The following is a 23,699-nucleotide window of genomic DNA, read 5'->3' as shown; positions in this document are numbered from 1 at the left end:
TGTTTTGCAAAAATCCACCTGTTGGAACAGCCCAATGTGAAAAGGGTGGGATACTCCTCAGCCTAGTAGGAAAGTCTGTGAAAGATTTCACCTAAATTGCAAGCTGAGTTCATGATTTGAGTCTTTTTGTTCAAAACGGGCCAATCCTGCAAACTTTGAAAGCCAATTAGGATGGAATATGAAATATCGGACAGATCCGGCTTGAACACATGACTATAGAGATACTGTGTAACGATTTGCGGGATTTTTGGACAGAATCTGGAGGAGTAATATCAAAAATGTGTTTTACAAAGGTCGGTAGAGGTTCATCGTTGGCATCCAGTGAGTATGTGTGCAACATTTGGCATCGACCGCGTTAACGGTGCCGGAGATTAGCTGGTAACAGACGGACAGACGGATGCACACACACACACACACACACACACACACACACACACACACACACACACACACACACACACACACACACACACACACACACACACACACACACACACACACACACACACAGATGGAGTGCAAAACATACTCTCTCCCCATGCCTTTGGCCTGGTGGAGACAAAAATGCAAGAATGATGCAACTTTATCCCCCAATCGCATCGAGTCTACCGAAGTAGAGGTGAGAATGCGACCTTAGACTAAATGTACTGACAATTTTGTCAACAAATACAAACTACACAAAAATGTTAGGGAGGGACTAGTGGAGAAGAGATTCAGTAGTCAAGTCATTTGACCCTGCAGTTGACCCTGATGAAGGCCCATGCAGGCCGAAATGGTCGTGTTTTAACCCTTTTTTTTAAATCTAATGAAATAAAGGATTTTTCTACTTCAACTGCACAGAGCTGCCTTGGATCCTCTCATTGATCTTTACTCAAAGGTATAGAACCTTTAAAGAACATGTGTGCTGTATTATTGAAACCCTCTCCAAAGAGCACCTGCCTGTAGTTTTCTACATAAAGGACCCACAAAGCGCTTCTTCTTTTCTTTTTTCTGACAAGTCATTTCATGTTTTGTTGCGCTCTGAAAATAGCAGATCTAAAACTAAATTAAATTGTATAGTTGTAGTTCAACTGATAATACTTATCAAAGGCTAGGCTTCTCAGAGGATAAACAGGAACATGATTGTGTCATCATAAAGTTGTATCGTATCGTATCGTATCTGCAAATAAACATTTTATCTGAAACGTTTGGAAAGTCATTAATATTAGAAATAACAAAGGCCAATAACAAGGATCAACAAGAGTTGATCCTTGAGGGATGCATTGCATGTGTCATTGTACGATACGTAATGTTTTTTACTCCAATATGAGACCCGTTCTGAAGAAGAATATGGTATACCTCTAGTAGTGCTTTCCTTTCTATCTCTAGCTTTGTACATTTCATTACAAGTATTTTGGATATAACAGTTTTAGTTCAGAAGGAACTATTCCCTGCTCCAATGAAAGATTGAAAATGTGAGTTAGAGGTTGTACAATGAACCCATGTATTGTTTGTCAATATTGTCATAATCTGGAGAAGAATCTTTCAGACAGATTACTGTCTTTCGGGTGGGTTAAAGCATTTAAAAAAACTAATACAAAAAACCTGCCCATGAGATTTGCGTTGGACCTGCGGGATCTCAATCCCAATGCAGGGCTCTACTCTCAGACTCAAGGCACATACAGTACCCACTGTTACATTACGTTTTTTGAAAAGCATGTGAATGAAGATGTTTTTCTTTCACATTCATTGTACAGGGAGTCCTGGGATGGCTCCAGGGCCACGTGGACCCTTCCAGAGAGCCATGTCCGTGGATGGGAAACCTATGGGGGGACCTGGAGGAGTGGGGAGACGCCCCATGCTCATCAAGCAGGAGAATGTGATGGGCAGCCCGGACGGCTACCCGGGAAACATGGGTCGGTGTTGGAACAATTAACTAGTAGTGTTGTGTCGGTCATGAACGAGGGTTGTTGTTTGGTCCGACATACTAACAGTCCTACAGTCATGAGTCCGACACCCTACCCAAAACCCAACCCTAAACCTAACCTCACAGGAAGCCACAGGTCAATTTGAACCTGCCACGGGTTAATTAGTTGTAACCTGGCCACGGGTTCGTTGTACTTGGCCATGCATGTCGGGAGTGACGGTGTTATCGGACTGTTAGTATGTTTAGCAAACGTATGCACCCCAATGAACAAGCGCGTCAAATGAACCAGTTATTTTTGGTCAACAAAAAGAACTAGGTCACTTCTGTGAACGATCCGTTCAGTCCATTCAGTTGCAAATGTGAGGCGGTGAAAGACTGTTCGCCATTTCTCTTTCCTCATTCTGCACGAGCAACAACAACCGACCGCTTGAAGTGACGGTCAGCCTGGCTCGGCCAATAGATTTCAAGGTACTGTACGTCACGTCGTGTTCCGCAGTTGAGTCTGTGACACTACTTTTGCAGGGGAAGATCCCCAGCTTCCGGGAGTACGAATTAAATGAACGATATGAACAGATATTTTTACTGAACGACCATGAATGATTCGGTTCACTGAAATGAACGATAGTTCCCATCACAACTAGTAGTAACTAGAGGTTTTTATTGCACATTTTAATTTAATTCTCTCACTCATTGAACATATTTATACCACATCCATGTATGTTATTCTCAGGCGGTGGGAAACCTCACTCTCTTGGGGTGGCATTTTGTAAAAATTGCCACCATTTGAATGTGGTATATTCTTATTCTGTGCACTTTTCAGCACAAACCCACAGTTCCCCAGCCTTTATCCTTGAATATATAACATTTATCGTTCAGATCAGATCATCTGTTAAACAAGCCACACTGACTGATCAGTGTGGCTGATCCCAATGAAGCCTGTTTATGTTCTACCAAAATAACTTTGAAAAATGAATTTCTAATCAACAGGTCCATCATGACAAGGTACTGTAACTGTCATTGTGCTTCAACACAATGTCCTTACTGACCACATTTGCCCTTTTTTGTTTTGGTCTCTCCAGGAGGACCAATGAACAGGGCCATGGTTCCCCAGAGGTCCCCAATGGGAGGATCAGTGGAGTGGGGGATGCCCCGCTCCAGTGCCAGTCCCGTGGGCTCGGCGGGTCACCCCTCCATGATCCGTCCCGGCATGGACTACAACAACACCAAGGGCATGATGGGAGGTCCCATGGTCAGCCGCTCCAGCAGTGTGCCTGGCTCCAGGTCCATGCTGCAGCAGCAGCTCATGGATATGGGTACGTCCAGGGCTGGAAGAAGTATTCTTTTTTTACTTGAGTGAGAGTGTCAATACCACAATGTAGAAATACTCTGTTTCAAGTCAAAGTCTGTAACAAGCTCACAACATTTTGTGATCTTGAAAAAAGACCTAAAGGGATATTTCACTTTCAAATATGTTTGTATTTTCAAACTCCATTTTAACCGTGATAGTTTCATTGAAAACACCCGTGCTTGGTTCTAGTGACTGATACTGTCCTTCTAATGCGCAAGGGTGGCGTGTTATTTCCGAAGTTTATTTTATTTTAAAGTGAAATATCCCTTTTAACCCATTTAGACCTGAGGACGCATCTGTGTCATATTATAGCTTTTAACCCATTTTGGGGGCGGGAACCCCTTTTGGTGTTTTAACTAAGCATTATGTTATACTTTAGCTATTGAAAAATAGCAGATCTACAAGCTCATAGCGCGCCACCGAGTGGCGCGCTATGAACTTGTAGGTCTGCTATTTTTGAAAAATCGTAAAAATGCGGCACAAATCTTTGAATATATATTCTTTCAGAGCGAACGTTTTTTTTATTTCGACGTCAGGCCTGAATGGGTTAAACCAGAAAAAGACATATTACAATCACAGACATTATCTAGGCTTTAATTAATATATATTCTCCCTAATTGCGTTGTGTTCTGTGTTCAGGTGGTTCAGGGGACATGGGTATGGGCATGAGTCCATTCAGCCAGCAGGGCCAACCCAGCCAGTCTCCATCCTGGCCAGAGAACGTGATGGGCATGGACGGAAACAGGTCAGTGATGCACTACCTACTTATTTAGATCCTGGTTTACTTCTTACGCCAATTACTTTGTTGTTACTTTGTGCTGTAGTTACTGTGCAGTGTGCACTCGTATTCTTTTCTCAATCTCAATTCTTCGACCACTTACTTTGTCATTGGTTGAATAAGGTTCCCAGCCTTTATATTTTCTTTAATATCGTTTCAGCATGTCGTTCCGAAACACGGACACATGTGTTGAGCAATGTCTCGCTGACGGTGACTAGACAGTGTTTTAGAGTAGCTGATCATGCTTGGTCGTTTTGCAGCTTTTGTTGCTTTTAGTGTGAATGCAGCAGTCTGACCTTGTACTTTGGAGGAAAGCATATCTGCTAAATGGCTAAATTGTAAAATTGTAATTGGAGCCAAACTGAGACAATTTTGCAGTTGGCGCTAAAGGTGTGTGTGTGTGCGTGTGTGCGTGTGTGCGCGTGCGTGCGTGTGTGTGTATGTGTGCGCGTTTCAGACGTCAGTTTAATAACACCCTGGATGAACTCCTGGTGCCGCCCACCACCAGCGAGGGTCAGAGCGATGAACGGGCGCTACTGGACCAGCTGGACTCTCTGCTGAACAACACAGACGGCATCGCTCTGGAGGAGATCGACCGAGCCCTGGGCATCCCTGACCTCGTCAGCCAGGTGAGCAGGACATAGATGTGGATGTATCGTTTAGACACGATACATTTATTTATACATTTTTTACACACCTCCCCTCTGCAGTGCTGCTGGGTCACACTGCTCCCACGGAGCATGCCCCACACTGCTGGGTCACAGAGCAGGCCCCACACTGCTGGGTCATGTGTGCTCCCACGGAGCAGGCCCCACACTGCTGGGTCATGTGTGCTCCCACGGAGCAGGCCCCACACTGCTGGGTCATGTGTGCTCCCACAGAGCAGGCCCCACACTGCTGGGTCATGTGTGCTCCCACGGAGCAGGCCCCACACTGCTGGGTCATGTGTGCTCCCACGGAGCAGGCCCCACACTGCTGGGTCATGTGTGCTCCCACGGAGCAGGCCCCACACTGCTGGGTCATGTGTGCTCCCACGGAGCAGGCCCCACACTGCTGGGTCATGTGTGCTCCCACGGAGCAGGCCCCACACTGCTGGGTCATGTGTGCTCCCACGGAGCAGGCCCCACACTGCTGGGTCAAATGCAGTGAAGTCATTTTCCTCTCTGGGATTATAGATATTTAAAAAAAAATAGATGCCTCATTGGCCGCTGCAGTTCATTGAAGCGACATGTATCGACATGAGGGTGGAAGTACGGAAGGCACGCTACGCCACGCTGCCACTCAAGTGACTACTGGCCAATTACAGCACGTCTTTTCCGGGACGTCAGACCCGAACGTCCGCTCTATGACGCACGCGGAAGCTTCTGTGAAGCACTAGTCTCACGTTGCCAGACTGGGATCACTAAATTCTCTTTGTCTCCTCTCAGAGCCAAGGAGAGCAGCAGATGGATCCCTTCCCAGGCCAGGACCCCTCCATGGTCCTGGACCAGAAGCCTCTGTATGGGCAGGGGTACCCCGGCCCCCCGAGCATGGCTATGCAGTCGGCGTACGGAGGGAACCCCATGCAGGGCCAGCCCCAGCAGGGCAGCTTTGGGCCCATGTTGTCCCAAATGGGCCAGGGGGGCAGCTTCCCTGGTATGGGCGGGATGGGAGGCATGGGGCACCCCCGTGCCAACATGATGAGACCTCGGATGATGAGCGCCAACAAGCCCATGAGACTCCAGCTGCAGCAGAGGCTTCAGGGCCAGCAGGTACGTCTCCAAGTACAGACTGGTTTCATTCATTTGGATTCCACATGAATGGATTCCACAGAGACCTACTTCTGCTATTTAGATACAACTTTGATTATTCTTTTTAGTTGAGCCTCTTGTAGAGCATTTTAGTTTTTCTAGCTTTAAATATGCCATTACACTCTCTACCAATTAGGAGTGGGACAGAGGCTTTTTACCCACCAATGGGTCGCAATGCAACTCCTTGCAACCAAACGGTTGCGAGTAGACGCATGTAGACGCATGTACTGTAGTTGCAAGCAACCATTGAGTTGAACCAATTGAATCACTTGAATCACCATGCGCCGACATGCACCATGCGCCAACATGCACCATGCGCCAACATGCACCATGCGCCGACATGCACCATGCGCCAACATGCACCATGCGCCGACATGCACCATGCGCCGACATGCACCATGCGCCGACATGCACCATGCGCCGACATGCACCATGCGCCGACATGCACCATGCGCCGACATGCACCATGCGCCGACATGCACCATGCGCCGACATGCACCATGCGCCGACATGCACCATGCGCCGACATGCACCATGCGCCGACATGCACCATGCGCCGACATGCACCATGCGCCGACATGCACCATGCGCCGACACGCACCATGCGCCGACATGCACCATGCGCCGACACGCACCATGCGCCGACACGCACCATGCGCCGACACGCACCATGCGCCGACATGCACCATGCGCCGACATGCACCATGCGCCGACATGCACCATGCGCCGACATGCACCATGCGCCGACACGCACCATGCGCCGACATGCACCATGCGCCGACATGCAACCAGATATAGCACACTGCTGGGACCAATGCTAAAACCATTTGGTTGTGTCTCGCCCCATTGGTGTGGTTTGGCCTTTAGACATGTAATGAATATAATCTTTTGTGCTTCCAGCTTATGTTGATTATTCCCTCTGCTTCCTCAGTTCATGAGTCAGACGCGGCAGGGCATGGCCATGAAGATGGAGAACCCTGGAGGAGGCAACCCTGGCATGAGGCCGGGCATGCAGCCTGGCATGGGAGGACAGGTACATGACAAACACCTGTACACACTCAAACACACTGGCATGAGGCCGGGCATGCAGCCTGGCATGGGAGGACAGGTACATGACTAACACCTGTACACACTCAAACACACTGGCATGAGGCCGGGCATGCAGCCTGGCATGGGAGGACAGGTACATGACTAACACCTGTACACACTCAAACACACACACTCATTCCCATGAATATTTATAAAATTCAAACTGAGTTTTGGACAAAGAAGGCCTGTCTATTTTCTGCACACTCAGCTTGTAAAGGCCTGCACAAGGAACTTAACAACATGAACTCTTGCATACGTATTCTGGGGAGAACAATCTGCAAAAATAGCAGTCTATGACCAACTGCTTTAAAGGTTTCATGTTTTATTTTTCGTTTTTCTTTAGTTTGTATGACCTCAATTACATCCAAACAACCTGAACTTTGAACATGTGAAGCCTTTCAGAGCACTTGTTTGAGCCAGAAAACCCCAGACCACAGAAAATCTACTGAATGTTAAAAGTTCAGGTTTTTTTTTAATGTCACAATCCCTTTAAATAACTTTAATGACATGGTCAAGCATTTGGTGTCCTACACAACACCGGAGTAACCACCTCCAACCACTGCAGATGTTCCACTTGTATTGTGTTAACATAATAGCATTTCACTCATTGGAATAAGTCCCAGAGTTGTAGCTTTATATAGACTTTAATCTCAGTGGGACTAATCTGGAAATGTTATGGTAAAATCAGAAAGAAAACACAGACACACATACACAATTCACAGCCTGTTTTCACCTAGGAACCTCCCTTGTGATCTTGTGTTGTGACGTTGTGTCCCTCCTCCTCGTCCAGCATGGCTTCCTGAACTCCCAGATGATGGCCCAGCGCAACAGAGAGATGGTCACGAATCAGATGAGAATGCAGAGGAGGATGCTGCTCATGCAGCAGCAGCAGCAACATCAGCAGGCAGCAGCAGCCGCCGCTGCGGTGGGAGGCTTCAGCCCGCCCCCGAACGTCACGGCCCCTGGTGGCATGGACAACCCCATGGGAGGCCCCAGCATGGGCCAACCTGGCCCCCAGCAGTTTGGATATGGAGGAAGCTATGGTGAGGTTCTTGGGTCATTCAATTTCTTTTTTTCTTTTTATTTTAATCTGCCAATTCCCCCTATTATTGCTTACCTCTACTGGATTGTCTTGGGGAGGGTGTGGACCAGTGATTCTAAACTGTTTCGATTTCAAGGCGGACCCACATTGATCCCCGGCTTAATTCACAGGCTTTAGGGGTTGCAGCGCTGGGCACCAAGCTCTGTCCACAAATTAAATAGGTGCTATTGCCTGTTACTTGCAATAGCACTGCTGTTACTTGCAATAGCATAGGGCTGCTGAAAGCGCTAAAACGTTGCCCAAAATGCGTCTGCAGCACCTGTCACCCCGCTGCTGAGATGAAAGCTTTCCACAGCACAGTGCTTATTTGCGTATTTTCGACGAATGTTCGCCCTCAGAATAGGGGCGCTAGGTTTCATGTGGTTAACTGTGTTAAACTTGGATGAGGCAGGAACAGTAGCATTGGAGAGCAAGCTTGTTTTAAGCTGTGTTGCACGCAGAACCCTATTTAAGTGCTGCAGACAGTTATGAGACAGGAGTTGATTTAATTAGATTGTGTTTAGTGTGTTGTTCTCCCCTGAGCCAAATGCTAAGCTACTGCACCTCACACCAGGTGGAGCAAATTGTGTTTTGTTCCCCAGCCTTCTGGGTCCCACAAGGACACGCAAATTAATTTCACATTCACCATTTTTTATGTTACTGGGACACAGAATTCTTGTTGCTACTGCTGCTCCCTTGTGGCGAGTTTGTGTATTGCAAAACGTGTAGTTCAGAGCAAAGCCTGATCCGATTTTAGAATTTAGAATATGAAATATAGAAAACATAGTTATAACATACTTGCATGGCTATAGACATGGTTTTGTCGGAGAGCTGAGTGTATCCATTCCCAATCCAATCCTATTGTCTCTTGTGTGTCTCCTTGACAGATAATCTGTAATGTGTTCAGAGACATTTATTTGATTTATTCTGCACCTTTGGCCTGGAAACCTGTCCAGGCCAAAGCTGCAGAAGGACTCACAACTTGACTAATTAATCTCCCTTAAATGTTTTAAAATCCAAGTCATTAGGAGTCCAAGTCATTAGGATATCAGTGTTTTTAATTAGGGGTGTTAAATGTAACACTCCAGTCCACACCCCTCCAGATTATTGCATGTCATGTGCAAAAACAGTTCTACTATTTTAGAAAATGTTGTTCGCCTATGTCTGACATGCCCAAACCAGGGGCACCACCAGGGTGAAAGTGGTTAAAAGGTGAGCCTCCTCTCACTGAGTGTTGTGTTGTGTGTTCTCAGGGATGGGCCAACAAGGGGACCCGTCATTTGGCCCCTCGGCAGGAAGTCCTCCTAACGCCATGATGTCAGGCCGCCTGGGCCCTCAGAACCCCATGATGCAACAGCACCCGCAGGGTGGTCCCATGTACCAGGGTGCCGACATGAAAGGCTGGTCACAGGGAGGCATGGCCCGCAGCAGGTTTGTGTTGAACGTTGCTGTGCATGTTTATGGTTTCCCAAACAGTGGGTTGCAGACACAATTTTATGGGTCCCTTAATTTTTTTGTTAACTACAATTTGTTTTTAATTAAGCTATTATAATATCAAAACATTTTCAAAAAACAGTCCCAAAAAAGCAAAACAAAGATCTTTTCAGTAATTTCAAGTATTGGTGAAAATAAATAAAGTACAAATCATAAAAAGAAGTATTGGTGAAAATAGACGATGTACAAGGTCGCAAACCGGCACAAAGCGTGAGGCACTCCCTAGCAAGCCTCTAGCCGAGCGAGTGCCTGTGTCGGGCGGTGTGATGTCCGCTTCTGCCGACTCAAGCACCGTTCAGGTTGCATTCCGAATCAACCAGTCCTCGTCGGCGAGCCCTGTAAAATCAACATATTACGCAGGGGAGCAGGGACGTAGCTGACCATTTGATTGCCCTACTCGTAGAATATTTGTGCTGCCCCCCCCCTCCCGACGAGAGGACGCACACATGGCCGCTCGTTATTCGCAGCGGAGCCGTGGAGAAAATTGTTATTCTAAGGGTCGGCTTGGCACTTTTTGGCACGTTTTATTGCCTCCCTCGGCTTGTTGCCCTACGCGCAGTGCGTACTGCGCGTATATGTAGCGAGAGCACTGCAGGGGAGTCCTGTTCCATCAAACGTGTGCCGGATTGACAGATTTGGCCAACACTCATTGAATGTGTCCATACTGAGATCCACCTGTGGACATACTTTTGGCCCAGCCAGGACCCACATAATATTTTGCCCACTAAAATAAGCAATTCATTCTCATACAAATGCATATATAAATAATTCAAATTTCTCTACAGTATACTTGTTCATCAATAGATTATTCCCATGTTCAGATTTATGTGTATACGGTACGTAATATCTGTTTTCACAAATTGAATTGTATTTAAAGGAAACTAAACACAGCTTGCCATACATTTGTGTCAATATAAATAATTTAAAGAAATGCTTGCATGTGATTATCCGTTTGCCATGCCACCATGATCCCTGCTGTGACGACCCACTTATGGGTCGTGATCCACAGCGTGAATAGCACTGTTCTAATCTATACTCGGTATTAATATTTGTGTCAGGGAGGGTGGAATGTATTTTATGTAGGTCTCCGTGTCATTTCTCTTGGTGTGTTCTCTTCCCCTGGCCAGCTCCTATGCCCAGCAGCAGTTTGGGCAGCAGGGCGCCCCAGGCCAGCAGCAGTTCGCCCAGCAGGGGAACCCAGGCCAGTACGGGGGCATGATGATGAATGGCGGCATGCCGGCCAATGGCGGGGCGGCGCACATGGGCCAGATGGGAGGTCAGATGGGCATGAACTCGATGGTGATGGGACGAATGCCTATGGGGCCTGACCAGGTACGCAGCTGGAAAGGGAGTCCGTTAGGGCTGCACCTACTATCCATTGTCTTCATAGCGATTGTTCTATCGATTACTTTTTTTGATGAATCGAATAACCAAGAACATTTTTCTTAAATCCATCAACGCAAGAAAAGTAAAATTGATTTTTTTAAGCCCTATTCTATACTCGTACAACAGTGCTGTGCAAAAATAGCCAATCTATAATATCTCAGTTAAAAAAATAAACCTCTAAAATGCCTCAGTCTTCCCTATATGTCACACTCACTAACTCGTAATTTCTCTCTCTCTTTCTCTCTCTCTCTCTCTCTCTCTCTCTCTCTCTCTCTCTCTCCTCCCAGAAATACTGCTGAATGACATAATGCAGACATCTGCCTCACATACTGTGATCCCCATTCAGAGAAATGACATGATGCAGTGCTGCAGTGTATGCAGGCCTGGACCTGTGTGTCTGTGTGTAGTGTTCTACTCCCTCCAGCAGGGGGAGTGCTCTTCCTTTGGACCTGAGGCCAGTAACACGCAAACCTTTTCCCAGCCTTTGAAAAAACTAAAAGAAAAACGAACTAACTGAATGACACACAAAATCATAAACCACCCATGAACATCCCATAATGTTCATGTAATACAGAGACACTGTGACACACACACACACACACACACACACACACACACACACACACACACACACACACACACACACACACACCTTAAAACAGTAAGAAATACGCCTGTACAATTCCTCTCTTAGAATGATGTAGTTCTATATTCCTCTTTTTACAAGTGGTTTTCGTGTGTTCCAAAATACGCGCCACTTGCTGGACCAAACCGAAGGAAGGAAGTGGAAACGTGCTTGAGAACGATGTGGGATCACAGACTCTTAAACATGGTGACATCGTCCTCTTTGTCGATAGTACCATGAAGCTGTGGTCAATTCCCTTCCTGTTTCAGAGCATCGCGGGATGTTTGTTTCGCCAGTATCTCACGTGCTGGCGCTGGAGGACCACTCTGTACACACCAGTGTCATGGTGGATTTGTACCAGGTCAACCAGGATTATAAACATGACTAAAAGTCAAAGCTCCAATGCTCATGAGAATGTCATTAAACAGTAGCACACACACGGTCCTCCGCCATGCTATGGCCACGGTACGTCAGAGATACTTGTAGGCTGTGTTTGCACTTTAAAGGGTAATTCAGACCGCTGCGATTTTTCTCTACAACATTCTAATAATGCGTAAATGTATGCTCCGTCGCACAACGGCGTCGAGTGCCGGAAATTGGATCTCGTAGACCTATACAAGCTCACAACGAATCGCATCCGCGGCGCCTTGTGAGCTCATACTGTAGGTGGGCTATTTTCCATGGACGACACCGGTGTACAACGAAGTAAAGATCAGGCTTAAAATGGTTTTGTCTTGTCGTGAATCTTTGGTCTGAACTATGCTTAAGGAAAGGCCCTCGTTTGAAAGGATTGTGGCAATATTTCGTGGTCATTAGAGGCCTTTTATCCAAGAACTAATGCATAACGTCAAATATTTACGGTTTTATTTTTGAGTTCCCCTCTCCCATGTTTTTTCTCCTCTGAGAATAATGGACTATTAATTGGAAAACGTGGTGATCTTTGTTATAATTGAGTGACCAGTGGAAAGGCAGTAAGCACAGATTTTATCCAACACTCTCTTCTACAGTGTATTCCTTTATTATAGGTAATTGGACACATTAACAGTATACTCATTTTTAAACCCTCTGAAAATGGACGCTTGAAACAGACGGACCTCTCTTAAGGTACATGTTAAGTACCTGTGCTATTTATACAATTTATAAAGTGACTGTTTTAGATTTGAGGTGAAATTTTTGAAAGCAAACTCATAAAAAATATATTTTGGCTGTTTTACAACAATGTGTAATGTTACCACTGCAAATTTAATTAGTTGCGAATTGTTAAACTGTCACCTATAGTAATTTACACTGTAAAAGAAAGTGTCAGTCAGAATTTAATGTATGTATGCAGATTTCTAGCAATAACCCTTCCTCTTGACTTTCCTCCAAGGACAACATTTAAGCATCATTTACTCAAAGTGACGGTACTGCAGTATTAGTTACCAAGTCTTGTTTTGATTTTTTTCTTTTGTCTGTGAATACGAATTGTAAATATGCTTCAAAATGTACTATATATAAATATATATATGCTTTTGTAGGTCACATACTGTTTTTGCACAGATTGTAAGGCTTGATATTTAAAGTGTAATTTTCTTATTGTCATAGGTCAATACAGCTTTTATTTTCACTACTTCAACCGTTGGTGGAAAAAAGAGGGCCTCCTTTTATCAATACATGTTAGGTTGCTTTTAGAAAATTAATACTGCCACTTTCATTCTCCCAGAAAGCACTTTTCTTTATAATAATTTGTGATTGTCAAACCATAAATGTCCTTCTTTTTTTTCCCAAGGACCTTGGCTTAACTATATGTTATAGTTAGACAAACATGTTGTTTTTATTTTTATTTTATTTTATTTTATTTTACTAATCGATTGAGAGAAAAAAACAGACAAAAGATGCCTATATAAAAGAGTAGACACATGATTGTGTTAGGCTCCTATAGGGGGCGTGTGTGTGTGTGTGTGTGTGTGTGTGTGTGTGTGTGTGTGTGTGTGTGTGTGTGTGTGTGTGTGTGTGTGTGTGTGTGTGTGTGTGTGTGTGTGTGTGTGTGTGTGTGTGTGTGTTATTTCTAGACTGAACCTCCTATGTACAACTTCAGTTTCACAACACTTCATCACATGACCTGTGTGTTGTCCGACAAAACACGGCATTTTTGTCAAAGAATAGGGTTGTATGAAGAAGTATAAATGAGCTCTGAGACTTACTGTTCTTGTCTTTTGCTACTTGATAGTGACTTGACAGAGCTGATAGATTCTCCTTGGAAGGACTTTCAGCCCTGGCTGGTGTTAAGCTTCATTCATACTCTGTAGCACCATGTGTTGCTCACCGTCAAGAACTGATTTTGAATCAAATCAGTGTGGGATGGTAAGGCTGAATTAATAAGAACTCAGACACAACTGGCCTGAGTCAACAGAGCTAGGTGTGACTACACACCTGTTGTGCATTGATGTGTACCGAATAAATCAGTCACCCACACAAACATTCAGGAACGAGACAGGGCTCTGTCATGGCAGGTCTGGTATCTGACTTGTGTATCATTTGTTTCCTCGTGGCTACCTACTACCACATAATTACACCAAGGCATGGAAAGTAGTATTTGCTGCAGGGGAAATAAAAGAGTACTTTAGACCCAAAACCTTGGCTGTGGTCTGCCCTGAAATTGAGCATGTTACGCTGAACAAATAAAACACAAGGCAGATACCAGACTTGTCATGACAGCCCTGAATGTTTGTGCTTCGATTAACCAAATGCACAAAACCATTTCGACTGCTGAAATCAGCCATCACCCATCCAATAATCAGTTCTTGGTGGCGACCAACACTGTTAGCTTCATTCCAGCCACATAGTGACACTATGGAAATCAACCCCACTGCATGTTTATGCAATAGGGTTGATTTCCAGTCTCATGGTCTCCATGAGTGTTGAGTTTTTTTTGTGCTTGTTAACAAGTGGACATAATGACTCATCATGTTGAATATTTTACATTGTTTTTGTTGACATATGAGTTTGCCTTTATTTTTGTTCAGTTGTCTGTTAAGCTGTTTGTTTTGTTTTGTTTGAGAAATCTACCTTTTGAAGACATGCTCAATCCAAAGATTATTGTTTCTGCTTGTGTTTGTTTGTTGTCATTACGTGCAACATATAGAAAAGGTTCCTGATGTAGATGGTGCAAGTATTCATGTGTGCATTTTTTCTGTTGCACATAATTTATAACGCTTATTATTCTAATCTATTCCCATCCATATGACATAGAATAGACACAAGTCTGGTTCTGCTGAGGTGCTTTGACTTTGGTTTGTGATACTTTCTCTTCTCTTCTTTCATATAGGGCTGGGCAATATATTGACATATCGACATCTATATCATGATACGAGACTAAATATTGTCTGGGATTTTGGATATTGTGATATGGCATAAATGTTGTCATTTCCTGGTTTTAATCATTTAAGCTGTATTTGATTCTTTTAAAAGACTTCAAAAATGTTGCCCCCGAAAAATGGAAATTAGAGATTGTCACAATATTATGTTGTTGTAACAATATCGATATTGAGGTATTTGGTCGATAAATATATGTGATATTATGTGATATATATTCTATCCATATCGCCCAGCCCTACTCTTATGGCCAGTTGAGATATGATATGCTCCAAAATATGACTTCACAAGAGAATGTGGGGGAAGAGGGGGGGGGGCTTCTGGTTTCACGCCAGGAAAAAGGTTTGGAGTGGTGTTTCTCTTCTTTTTTAAGGATTTATTTTATGTTCAATGAAGAAAAGCAAATGGAATAATCTACAAATATTGAATATTGAAAGGAACACTTGTCTGTTTCCATATCCCCCCCCCCCCCCCCCCTGAAAAAAAAAGAAAAAGTACGAAAGAAAAGAAAAAGCATTATTGGATCTAATGAAAAAAGAAAAGCTGGAAATTAAACCCATGGGGTAAATATACAGTCATACAGTTATTACAGGATGTAAATTACTATGGCATTTTTTCGTACCTTATTTCTTGATGTTAATATTGATGTAAATACAAATTTATATTTAAACATTACAATGTCTTTGGGTTATTATTTTATTTTTTACATGCAAGTATGTTATTGTCGCTACAAAGAAAGTGCACTGAAAGTGAATGTGGAACTGTTCACATTGACGCGTTACCACTTTACAGTAGGCCAAATGTCTTTGAAATGTGTCGCTGAGCCTTTCAAGATGTGTGAGATTGACAGATTGAAGGTTCTTCTCATCTGAGTATTATGATAATGAGGAGACTGAAGTCTGCGAGAACCAGCATTCCAGAGGGGGTGTGTGTGTGTGTGTGTGTGTGTGTGTGTGTGTGTGTGTGTGTGTGTGTGTGTGTGTGTGTGTGTGTGTGCGTGTGTGCGCACAAACAGGAGGGGGTGGGGCGGACGTCGGACGGGTTATAAGTGGTCTTTGATACTGAAACCCAGTGATGGTGAGATGGTGGTATACTGGTGTCATGCTTACTTTTCCTCCAAGTGGAAGTTTGTTCAGTTCAACAGGTCCAGTTGCCATACATTCATACATATAAATTGTTGGTAAAAAAAAGAAATATCATCAAGAAGCAGCATACTATTACATCAATAGAAGTTATAAGAAGAAAAAATAACAGTTAAAAAAACACAAAGTTCTATAATATAAATTAGGCCTTAGGAGACATGACAGGTCAGGTCATTGTCATTAGCCCATCTGTTTACCTTTCATCATGTGTGTTTCCTGGTCTATTGTTTACTGCACCTCTCACAGGTGCAGTAAACAATAGAAGTGAAGACAACAGGCAACAGGCCTCACGCCTGTTGTCTTCACTCATCCCAGTTTCCTCACCTTCCTTTTGGTCACACACACACACACACACACACACACACACACACACACACACACACACACACACACACACACACACACACACACACACACACACACACACACACACACACAGCCTTTTAGCCCATATTAATGCCATCAGTCAGTTAGTTTCACTGTTCACTTGATGCATAGATGTTAAGTGCCCTGACTGCCCCACTCCCCCTTTCTGACCCATAGCACTTTATTTTGAATGTCATAATTTGAAACAATTGTAATTTGATCATTAGTATTGTAATGAAGAATAATGAACATTTCTCTTTGTAGCCTATAGCTACTGGCCATCATTCTCATTATTTTCATGAAATGAGACTAATAATAAGCAATGTATTGCTTATTTTACTGTCCAATGACATGGGCCAAGTTATTGTGTAACATCTTGCTCCATAAGACATCCAATGTAGGCCGCTATATTTCTGGTGTGTGATACAAGGGACGTCACGGACCCCACAAAATAAAAAGACCACCTCCCACATGTGCCCTTTTCTTGGGTTTGAGCCCTGCCCCCCTCACCCTCAGTGCATAGCATATGAGCTGATTTATATAGGCTACTATGCAGTGGTGGACAGAATAGGCTACATTTAGCTTCCAGTAACTCCAGTACAAATATGACTGAGTTGAGTTATAGCCTATTTGACCAGGAGTATTCTAACTGTTGACACTCAGACTCAAGTAGGCTACTTCAGTACTGTACACCACCACTGATGCTGTACTATAGTAGCCTAGTTGATTGATTGATTGAAATATGTATTAACAGTTTGCAGAATTACAGTACATTTCAAGCACAACTCAATGCAAAGACTGTTAACTGTGAGTGGACGACCCAATAAAGCATTACACTTGTTTACAAGAGGGTCCACCTTGTTCAATTCATCAAAACATTTAGAGACGTACAGATAGACACCTCTATATAGCCAAAGAACAGAACAGAACAGGAATTCATCATAAAGGAGGTAAAAAGGGAAAAGAAACATACAGTGAGGGGGGGAAACAAAGGGGGGTGGGGTCCAAGTTCCAATGCTGACAAGAAAGCGAATAAATTAAATAATATATTATAGACTAATAGAAGTGTTAAGTGTAGTAGGCTACTAGTAGCATAATAAATTAATGATGCGCGCGCGTGTGTGTGCGTGTGCGCGTGCGTGTGTGTGTGTGTGTGTGTGTGTGTGTGTGTGTGTGTGTGTGTGTGTGTGTGTGTGTGTGTGTGTGTGTATCACGCAGATATTCACGACTGTGGTGTGGTGTGGCGTGTGGGAGCAGCTGAATGGGTGGGACAGCTGCTCTGTGCTCCTACAGTCGTGATATCTGCGTGTAGGGTGGGACCGACGAGAGAGAGAGAGAGAGAGAGAGACGCTCCGCACGTTTATTGGACAAAAGAGGAGCGAGAGAGAGGGGGCAGGGGGGCTTCAACACACCTGTCAGGGCAGGGGGACAGCTGAGCTTAACATACGGCGTATGCTCAAATACTTAAAGGTCGGTCCTGTTTCCAGTTCGGTTTACAATTATTATTTAGCCACGGACGATAACAGTATTAAGTCGGAGCAGTCGGAGCGGAGCTTGGTTACACCGGGGGGAAAACAAGTTATTCACGTTACTTGGGGATCTATAACTTTCTGACGACCACCTGAAAACTGCGTGGACTCGATCCGGACCGATCGTGTCTTTTTTTTTTTTTTTTTTTTTTTAAATCTTAACTGAATGAATTCCCCCATGTTTTTAGCCGGTCAGCTCGTGGGGGGCTCGTTAGAGATGCATCCCACCACCATAGAGAAGGAGGACACGACCTTTACGAAGATCTTCGTGGGGGGGCTCCCCTATCACACCAACAACGCGTCGCTTCGGAAATACTTCCAGAGTTTCGGCGACATCGACGAGGCCGTCGTTATCACAGACAGACAGACCGGCAAATCACGAGGATATGGCTTTGTGAGTACCTACTGCCTGGTGATGAAAGTGGAACAAGTACTCACATGTTTTACTTTAGTAAAAGTATCGCAATTTAGGTCATGCATACACTATGTAGAAGTCCCGTAGGCCTATTCAAAATGTAGGCCTACTACTTAAAAGTATAGGAGTATCGGCATCAAAATGTAGGCTACTCATTGTGCAGAAAAGTCCCATCCCATTTCACAATTTCTTTCTTTCTTTCTTTCTTTCTTTCTTTCTTTCTTTCTTTCTTTCTTTCATTAATAGCTAGCCTACTCCTCCGCACAATGGTGTCGCTGCCGAAAATAGTCGATCTACATTAAGCTCACAAAGCCTCAACATGCAGCGCATGTAGCTTGTAGACCTGCCATTCTATTATAGCGACACTATCGGTGACGTAAATACGACCATGCTGTGGTGATTGTGGACACGGCATGGACTGGAGGAGTGCAATAGCCAATTAACATTTTGCCAAATTAGCATTCAGTATTATGCAATGCCAAACCAAAGGTCCAGATGCCATAGATGTCTTGTTATCCTAACAAGGATAGCATATTAGCAGTCACTCGTAGAATAGAGCTAAGTATTGTCTTATTTTTATTCTATTCAATTATGACACAATGTGCTTTTGCTGCCCTAATCCATGCCTCACAGACTGGAGGTGAAAGTTATCTCCAGACTGTGGTCCTTGGAGGGTGTAGACACTGTAACTCTGTACACAGACAACAACCATATGCACAGTGTCAGATAGCAGCCACATTAGTAGTGGAGGGTATTTATTAAAAGGGGCCCATCAATTATATATTCTGGTCCCTTTGGAACACACACACACACACACACACACACACACACACACACACACACACACACACACACACACACACACACACACACACACACACACACACACACAAACTCTGTTTCTGTTGTCCTTTGTCAACATACACATAAGTACATAATGAAAAGCCTGCTGCAGCTGTGAATAGATTGTCATGTCATTTGTGTGTGTGTGTGTGTGTGTGTGTGTGTGTGTGTGTGTGTGTGTGTGTGTGTGTGTGTGTGTGTGTGTGTGTGTGTCAGCAGAAGGTAGTCTTTGCTCACAGAGGTGTGACATGCCAGTTGGGGCTGTGAGATAAGGCCTCAGTTACGTTGTTTCATTGGGAAAGCAACCCCCAACTCCCCCCACCCACCTCCCTGTGCCATAGTGGAGTTGATCACTCCACTATGGCACACAATTCTGAGTTACACTGAAGACAAAGAAAACTCCCTCAGTCTGTTCCATGGCCATGTTGAATTGTTGATCTTTGTATAGCCGATGTGACATTTTCACGTGGAAAAACCTCCAAATTGATGTGTATTATTGGGTCGCAGACCACCACATGAAGTAATTTTGTAGCCAGGGACCCCCATAAGAGAAGGTTCGTCTGGATTTTTCAAAAAAAGGGTTGAAGCGGTTAAACTGTTCCTCTTATTCATTGTGGACCCCCTAGGGGTCCCTCGACCCAATTTTGAGAACCACTGCATTAGGATTAGAATATCAGTGGCATGTTGAGGTACGACATGTTATGACCCTGTAGATTGTTTTTTGTTTAGGTGACAAGATTTGTAGAGGAAAACTAGGCCCCTCAACTAATTATAAAGGGTTTAAGTGGTTAAACCAAATAGACTACAGCTTACACATAATTATTACTGGTGTGGTGGAATTCACAGTCAATCAGTAATAGGAATTAAAAGTGTCAGAGGCACTACTAGAAGGTGGTGTGTGTGTGTGTGTGTGTGTGTGTGTGTGTGTATTGGTGCTTTAATAGAATACAGGGGAGATGTACATTGAGTACGCACATGGCTGTTGTTCTGCCACGAGCATACCATGGTTATGCTGTCATGTTACAAGGACAAGTTTTACCATAAACAATACCATCAGGCCTAAAATACATCTTGGCTCTTAGGTGAATCACATAGGATGAACAACATAATGTACTGGAAATAAGGTTACATATCCCAATCATAATAAGACAACATAATGTATTCCTCACTGGGCGGTTTAGGTAACCGCCCAACACATAATCATGCTGTATTGTCAATACTAACATAGGTTAAAAGTTGACCATACAAGGATGGTCGGGCATATTGTATTATACATCTAGCACAGACCTCTATCACTGAAGCCACTTCTCTCATGTCATGTGTTTCATTGCACCTGGTGTGATCCCATCGCAAGATGGTCTCTAGTAGTATATGTTTTTCTGTTCTCCACTCGGGCAGTTCTCCACTTCACCCCTGACTTCCTGCAGCATGCAGGCTAGAATTCACACCCAGCACCGAGTGCCTCTTGAAAAACACAGTCACCCGCAAACCAGTGTTTGCACGAGACTCCAGAGTCTGATGCTGCGAATTGAAATCGAGAGCAGCACCGTGGTGGTTGAAGAGAACGAGCGCTTTAGTGTGATATCCGGTCGTAGCGTTCTGCTCTGTCTCGCCTCATGTAATAACTAATAACAGAACGTGGTGTGACTGCACTTATACCTTAATAATGACATTCACTCCTATCTTAAGCTTAATTTATTGTAATTCTCTGTAGTATGACTCCGTCGCTTGTCCACAAGAACTGATCTTCAGACGTGAAGATCAAGTCCTTGTGAGCAAGTGACGCTGCTGTGCGATGGAATATATATGAACCACTTACATGTACTTAGTTGACTATGGAGTCCACCAGGAGTGAATACTAGGCCCCCTCCTTTCTTCCCTCTATGGGTCTTTAACGTGTTTCAGCCCAAGGCAAGGACCTCTTATGAGAGAAAGATGAAGCAGGGACCCCCCCACTACATATCGTATAAAATGTACTGCTCATAGACTTCATATAGCTTATTTGACAGTACTATCATCAGTGTTGTGTATCCATTTACACATGGTCTTTCCTATTATCAGTTGGATTCATGTTGAAACCACTTAAACCCTAAATATTTAGTAAACTTGACCTTTGGCTTTGTACTTGGTCTGCTCTTTTTTCCCCTCTACAGTCTACACCAAACCAACTCTTCACCAAAACTAGCAGATCTACCCAGAATATAGGGATGCTAGGGTTCCAGACAGTGGTTAAAAATAATAAAAAACACTGTATCACACAAAGATTTAGCGGTCCCCTTGTAGTAACTCTGAGGACCCCCTAGGGGTCCCGAACCCCCTGCTGAAGACCCACTGCTCTATAAAGAATATCTTTGCCAGAAATAGCCAATCTATACACTCACAAAGTGCCACAATGCGCTGTGAGATTGTTGATCAGCTATTTTCACCGATTTGTTTTTTCTTGTTTTTAATCCCATGATTTTGTAATCCCATTTTTCACCTGGTGGCAATTGCCTAACCTGTAATCCTGGGCGCTACTCTCCCTCTGCCAACCTGGGGAGAGCCCCGCACTGAGCTCAAGGTTTCTTCAATGAATGAGGAGTGAGCAGGCCTCTTCTTTTCACCTGTCAGGGGGGAGTTTCCCTGGTAGGACGTAGCGTGTGGAAGGAACACGTTATTCCAACCGATTCCTTTCCTCTCCATCAGGTGGGGAAAGGAGGGAAGACTATTTTACGAAACTATATCCATATAGGAATTGGGATCTGTTGTAAAATCTTTCACACAATAAGACCCCAATCTCCCTCTCCCTCTCATGTGCATTTTCAGGTTGCATAGCCTTTACCACACCGCTCAGTGCTCACGAATCACTCCTGAAATACCCCCTCAGGTCAAGGTTCCAGTCAGAGTTTCTCTGGAGCCTCCCACTCCCACACTACACCCCCAGAGACGGAGTGGAGTGTGGGAGTAGGAACAACACCTATAGATCAATACTCCTACACACACATGTTCCTCTCCTCTGCTTAAAAGGGTGTTCCAAAATCCCACATATGCGTTAGAGAGACTGGATTCAGAACTCTTTATTACAAAGTATGAGGTTCATACAAGGAACTTGTTTTTTATACGGGGCAGAGATGCAAAAATGATTATGATTAAAGTGCAAGTGGCTGGCTGCTAGTGTGGCCATGACAGGCATCATGTCCAGGTGTGTGAGTGTGACGTGTGCATATAGAACGTGTTGCCAAATGAACACCTAGCACTTTACTGTATGGTAGCTTTAAGATCCAATAAGTCAAACTAAAACAACCTAACACTGCTGCTCTGTTGTCAACAGGTCACTATGGTGGGCAGAGGGGCAGCGGAACGGGCATGCAAGGACCCCAACCCCATCATCGACGGCAGGAAGGCCAACGTCAATCTGGCGTACCTGGGAGCCAAACCCCGCAGATCTCACACCGGTGAGTCTACACGCGCACACGCACACAATAACAACATTCCAAGCACTGTCATCTCTCATCGACTGCATGCTTGGAGAGCTGTGTTGGTGCCATGCAGTGCGAGGACACAAATAAACACACAGTCACAGCTGTCGCAGGCCATGCACGTTGTCAGTCACACCTCCACTCAGCAGTGTAGCGTAGGACAGGACAGGACAGCTGCTGACACGGTTTGGTGTGACAACCTTGAGGAAGAAAATGCACAGGTGGTTAATAATCAAGCTATGGACATGTGCTTCTCTAAGAGCAAAGCCAAGCAACTTGCAAATTAGTGCTCACGTTGTGTCTGTGTTGATCCTTGAGCCTTTATTGTTGACCACTGAACTACTGTTTTTTTTGTTTTGGGGCTTTTTATGCCTTTATTGATAGTGAACAGTAGACAGACAGGAAAGGGGGAGAGAGATGGGGAGTGACACGGGAGTCGAACCCACGGCACGCCGTCCGGCTGTCTTGGCAGCCTAGGTACCCAGACGGTTGAGCTAACCGTCCCGGCCTGAACTAATGATTTCTATTGTGATGTTTGCAAACTCCTGTATTGGTGCAATGCATTCGAAGAGTTGAAGTCAAGGCCTCATATTTGAGTCTTCCAACTGTTTAATTGTGGATTCAAATAAAGCAATCAAGTGTGTGTAAATGTGTGAGAAAGAGAGAGAGGGGGGGGGGGGGGCAGAGAAAGGGAGCGAGGGAGAATGGGGACAATAAGACGACGTGGGACTGACAGAATGCTACATAATGGAATGTCTGTCCCTGTGTCGTCTCGTGTGACTCAGTTGTGTGCCTGCGTGTGTGCATGCGTAAGAGAGAAATAATGTATCCACTGGATTATTTATGTGATTGGTGATGTTGAAGGTCTGTTGCTGTGTGAGCTAACAGTATCATAGATTACAGTGAAGGTCTGTTACTGTGTGAGCTAACAGTATCATAGATTACAGTGAAGGTCTGTTACTGTGTGAGCTAACAGTATCATAGATTACAGTGAACGTTACTGTGTGAGCTAACAGTATCATAGATTACAGTGAAGGTCTGTTACTGTGTGAGCTAACAGTACCATAGATTACAGTGAAGGTTACTGTGTGAGCT

General features: G+C 44.4%; 2 protein-coding genes across 2 annotated transcripts in view; both read left to right on the top strand.

The window, feature by feature from the left end:
• LOC306914537 (nuclear receptor coactivator 3-like) overlaps positions 1 to 15,319 on the top strand; it is an 85,093-nt gene extending 69,774 nt beyond the window's left edge. Inside the window, exons 14-23 of the mRNA XM_079491607.1 lie at positions 1,737 to 1,895; positions 2,986 to 3,219; positions 3,894 to 3,999; positions 4,490 to 4,661; positions 5,460 to 5,783; positions 6,754 to 6,855; positions 7,702 to 7,954; positions 9,246 to 9,423; positions 10,614 to 10,818; positions 11,160 to 15,319. Coding sequence (XP_079347733.1) covers positions 1,737 to 1,895; positions 2,986 to 3,219; positions 3,894 to 3,999; positions 4,490 to 4,661; positions 5,460 to 5,783; positions 6,754 to 6,855; positions 7,702 to 7,954; positions 9,246 to 9,423; positions 10,614 to 10,818; positions 11,160 to 11,171 — 1,745 coding nt within the window. The 3' untranslated portion in view covers positions 11,172 to 15,319. The remainder of the gene's footprint in view (positions 1 to 1,736; positions 1,896 to 2,985; positions 3,220 to 3,893; positions 4,000 to 4,489; positions 4,662 to 5,459; positions 5,784 to 6,753; positions 6,856 to 7,701; positions 7,955 to 9,245; positions 9,424 to 10,613; positions 10,819 to 11,159) is intronic.
• A 2,401-nt stretch (positions 15,320 to 17,720) lies between these two features.
• rbm38 (RNA binding motif protein 38) overlaps positions 17,721 to 23,699 on the top strand; it is a 21,220-nt gene continuing 15,241 nt past the window's right edge. The window contains exons 1-2 of the mRNA XM_079491538.1: positions 17,721 to 18,282; positions 22,457 to 22,580. Coding sequence (XP_079347664.1) covers positions 18,055 to 18,282; positions 22,457 to 22,580 — 352 coding nt within the window. The 5' untranslated portion in view covers positions 17,721 to 18,054. The remainder of the gene's footprint in view (positions 18,283 to 22,456; positions 22,581 to 23,699) is intronic.

The sequence above is a fragment of the Electrona antarctica genome (assembly GCF_951216825.1).
Source record: "Electrona antarctica genome assembly, chromosome: 2".
In the NCBI taxonomy this organism is placed as follows: Eukaryota; Metazoa; Chordata; class Actinopteri; order Myctophiformes; family Myctophidae; genus Electrona; species Electrona antarctica.
This window is presented reverse-complemented; position numbering and strand designations above follow the sequence as displayed.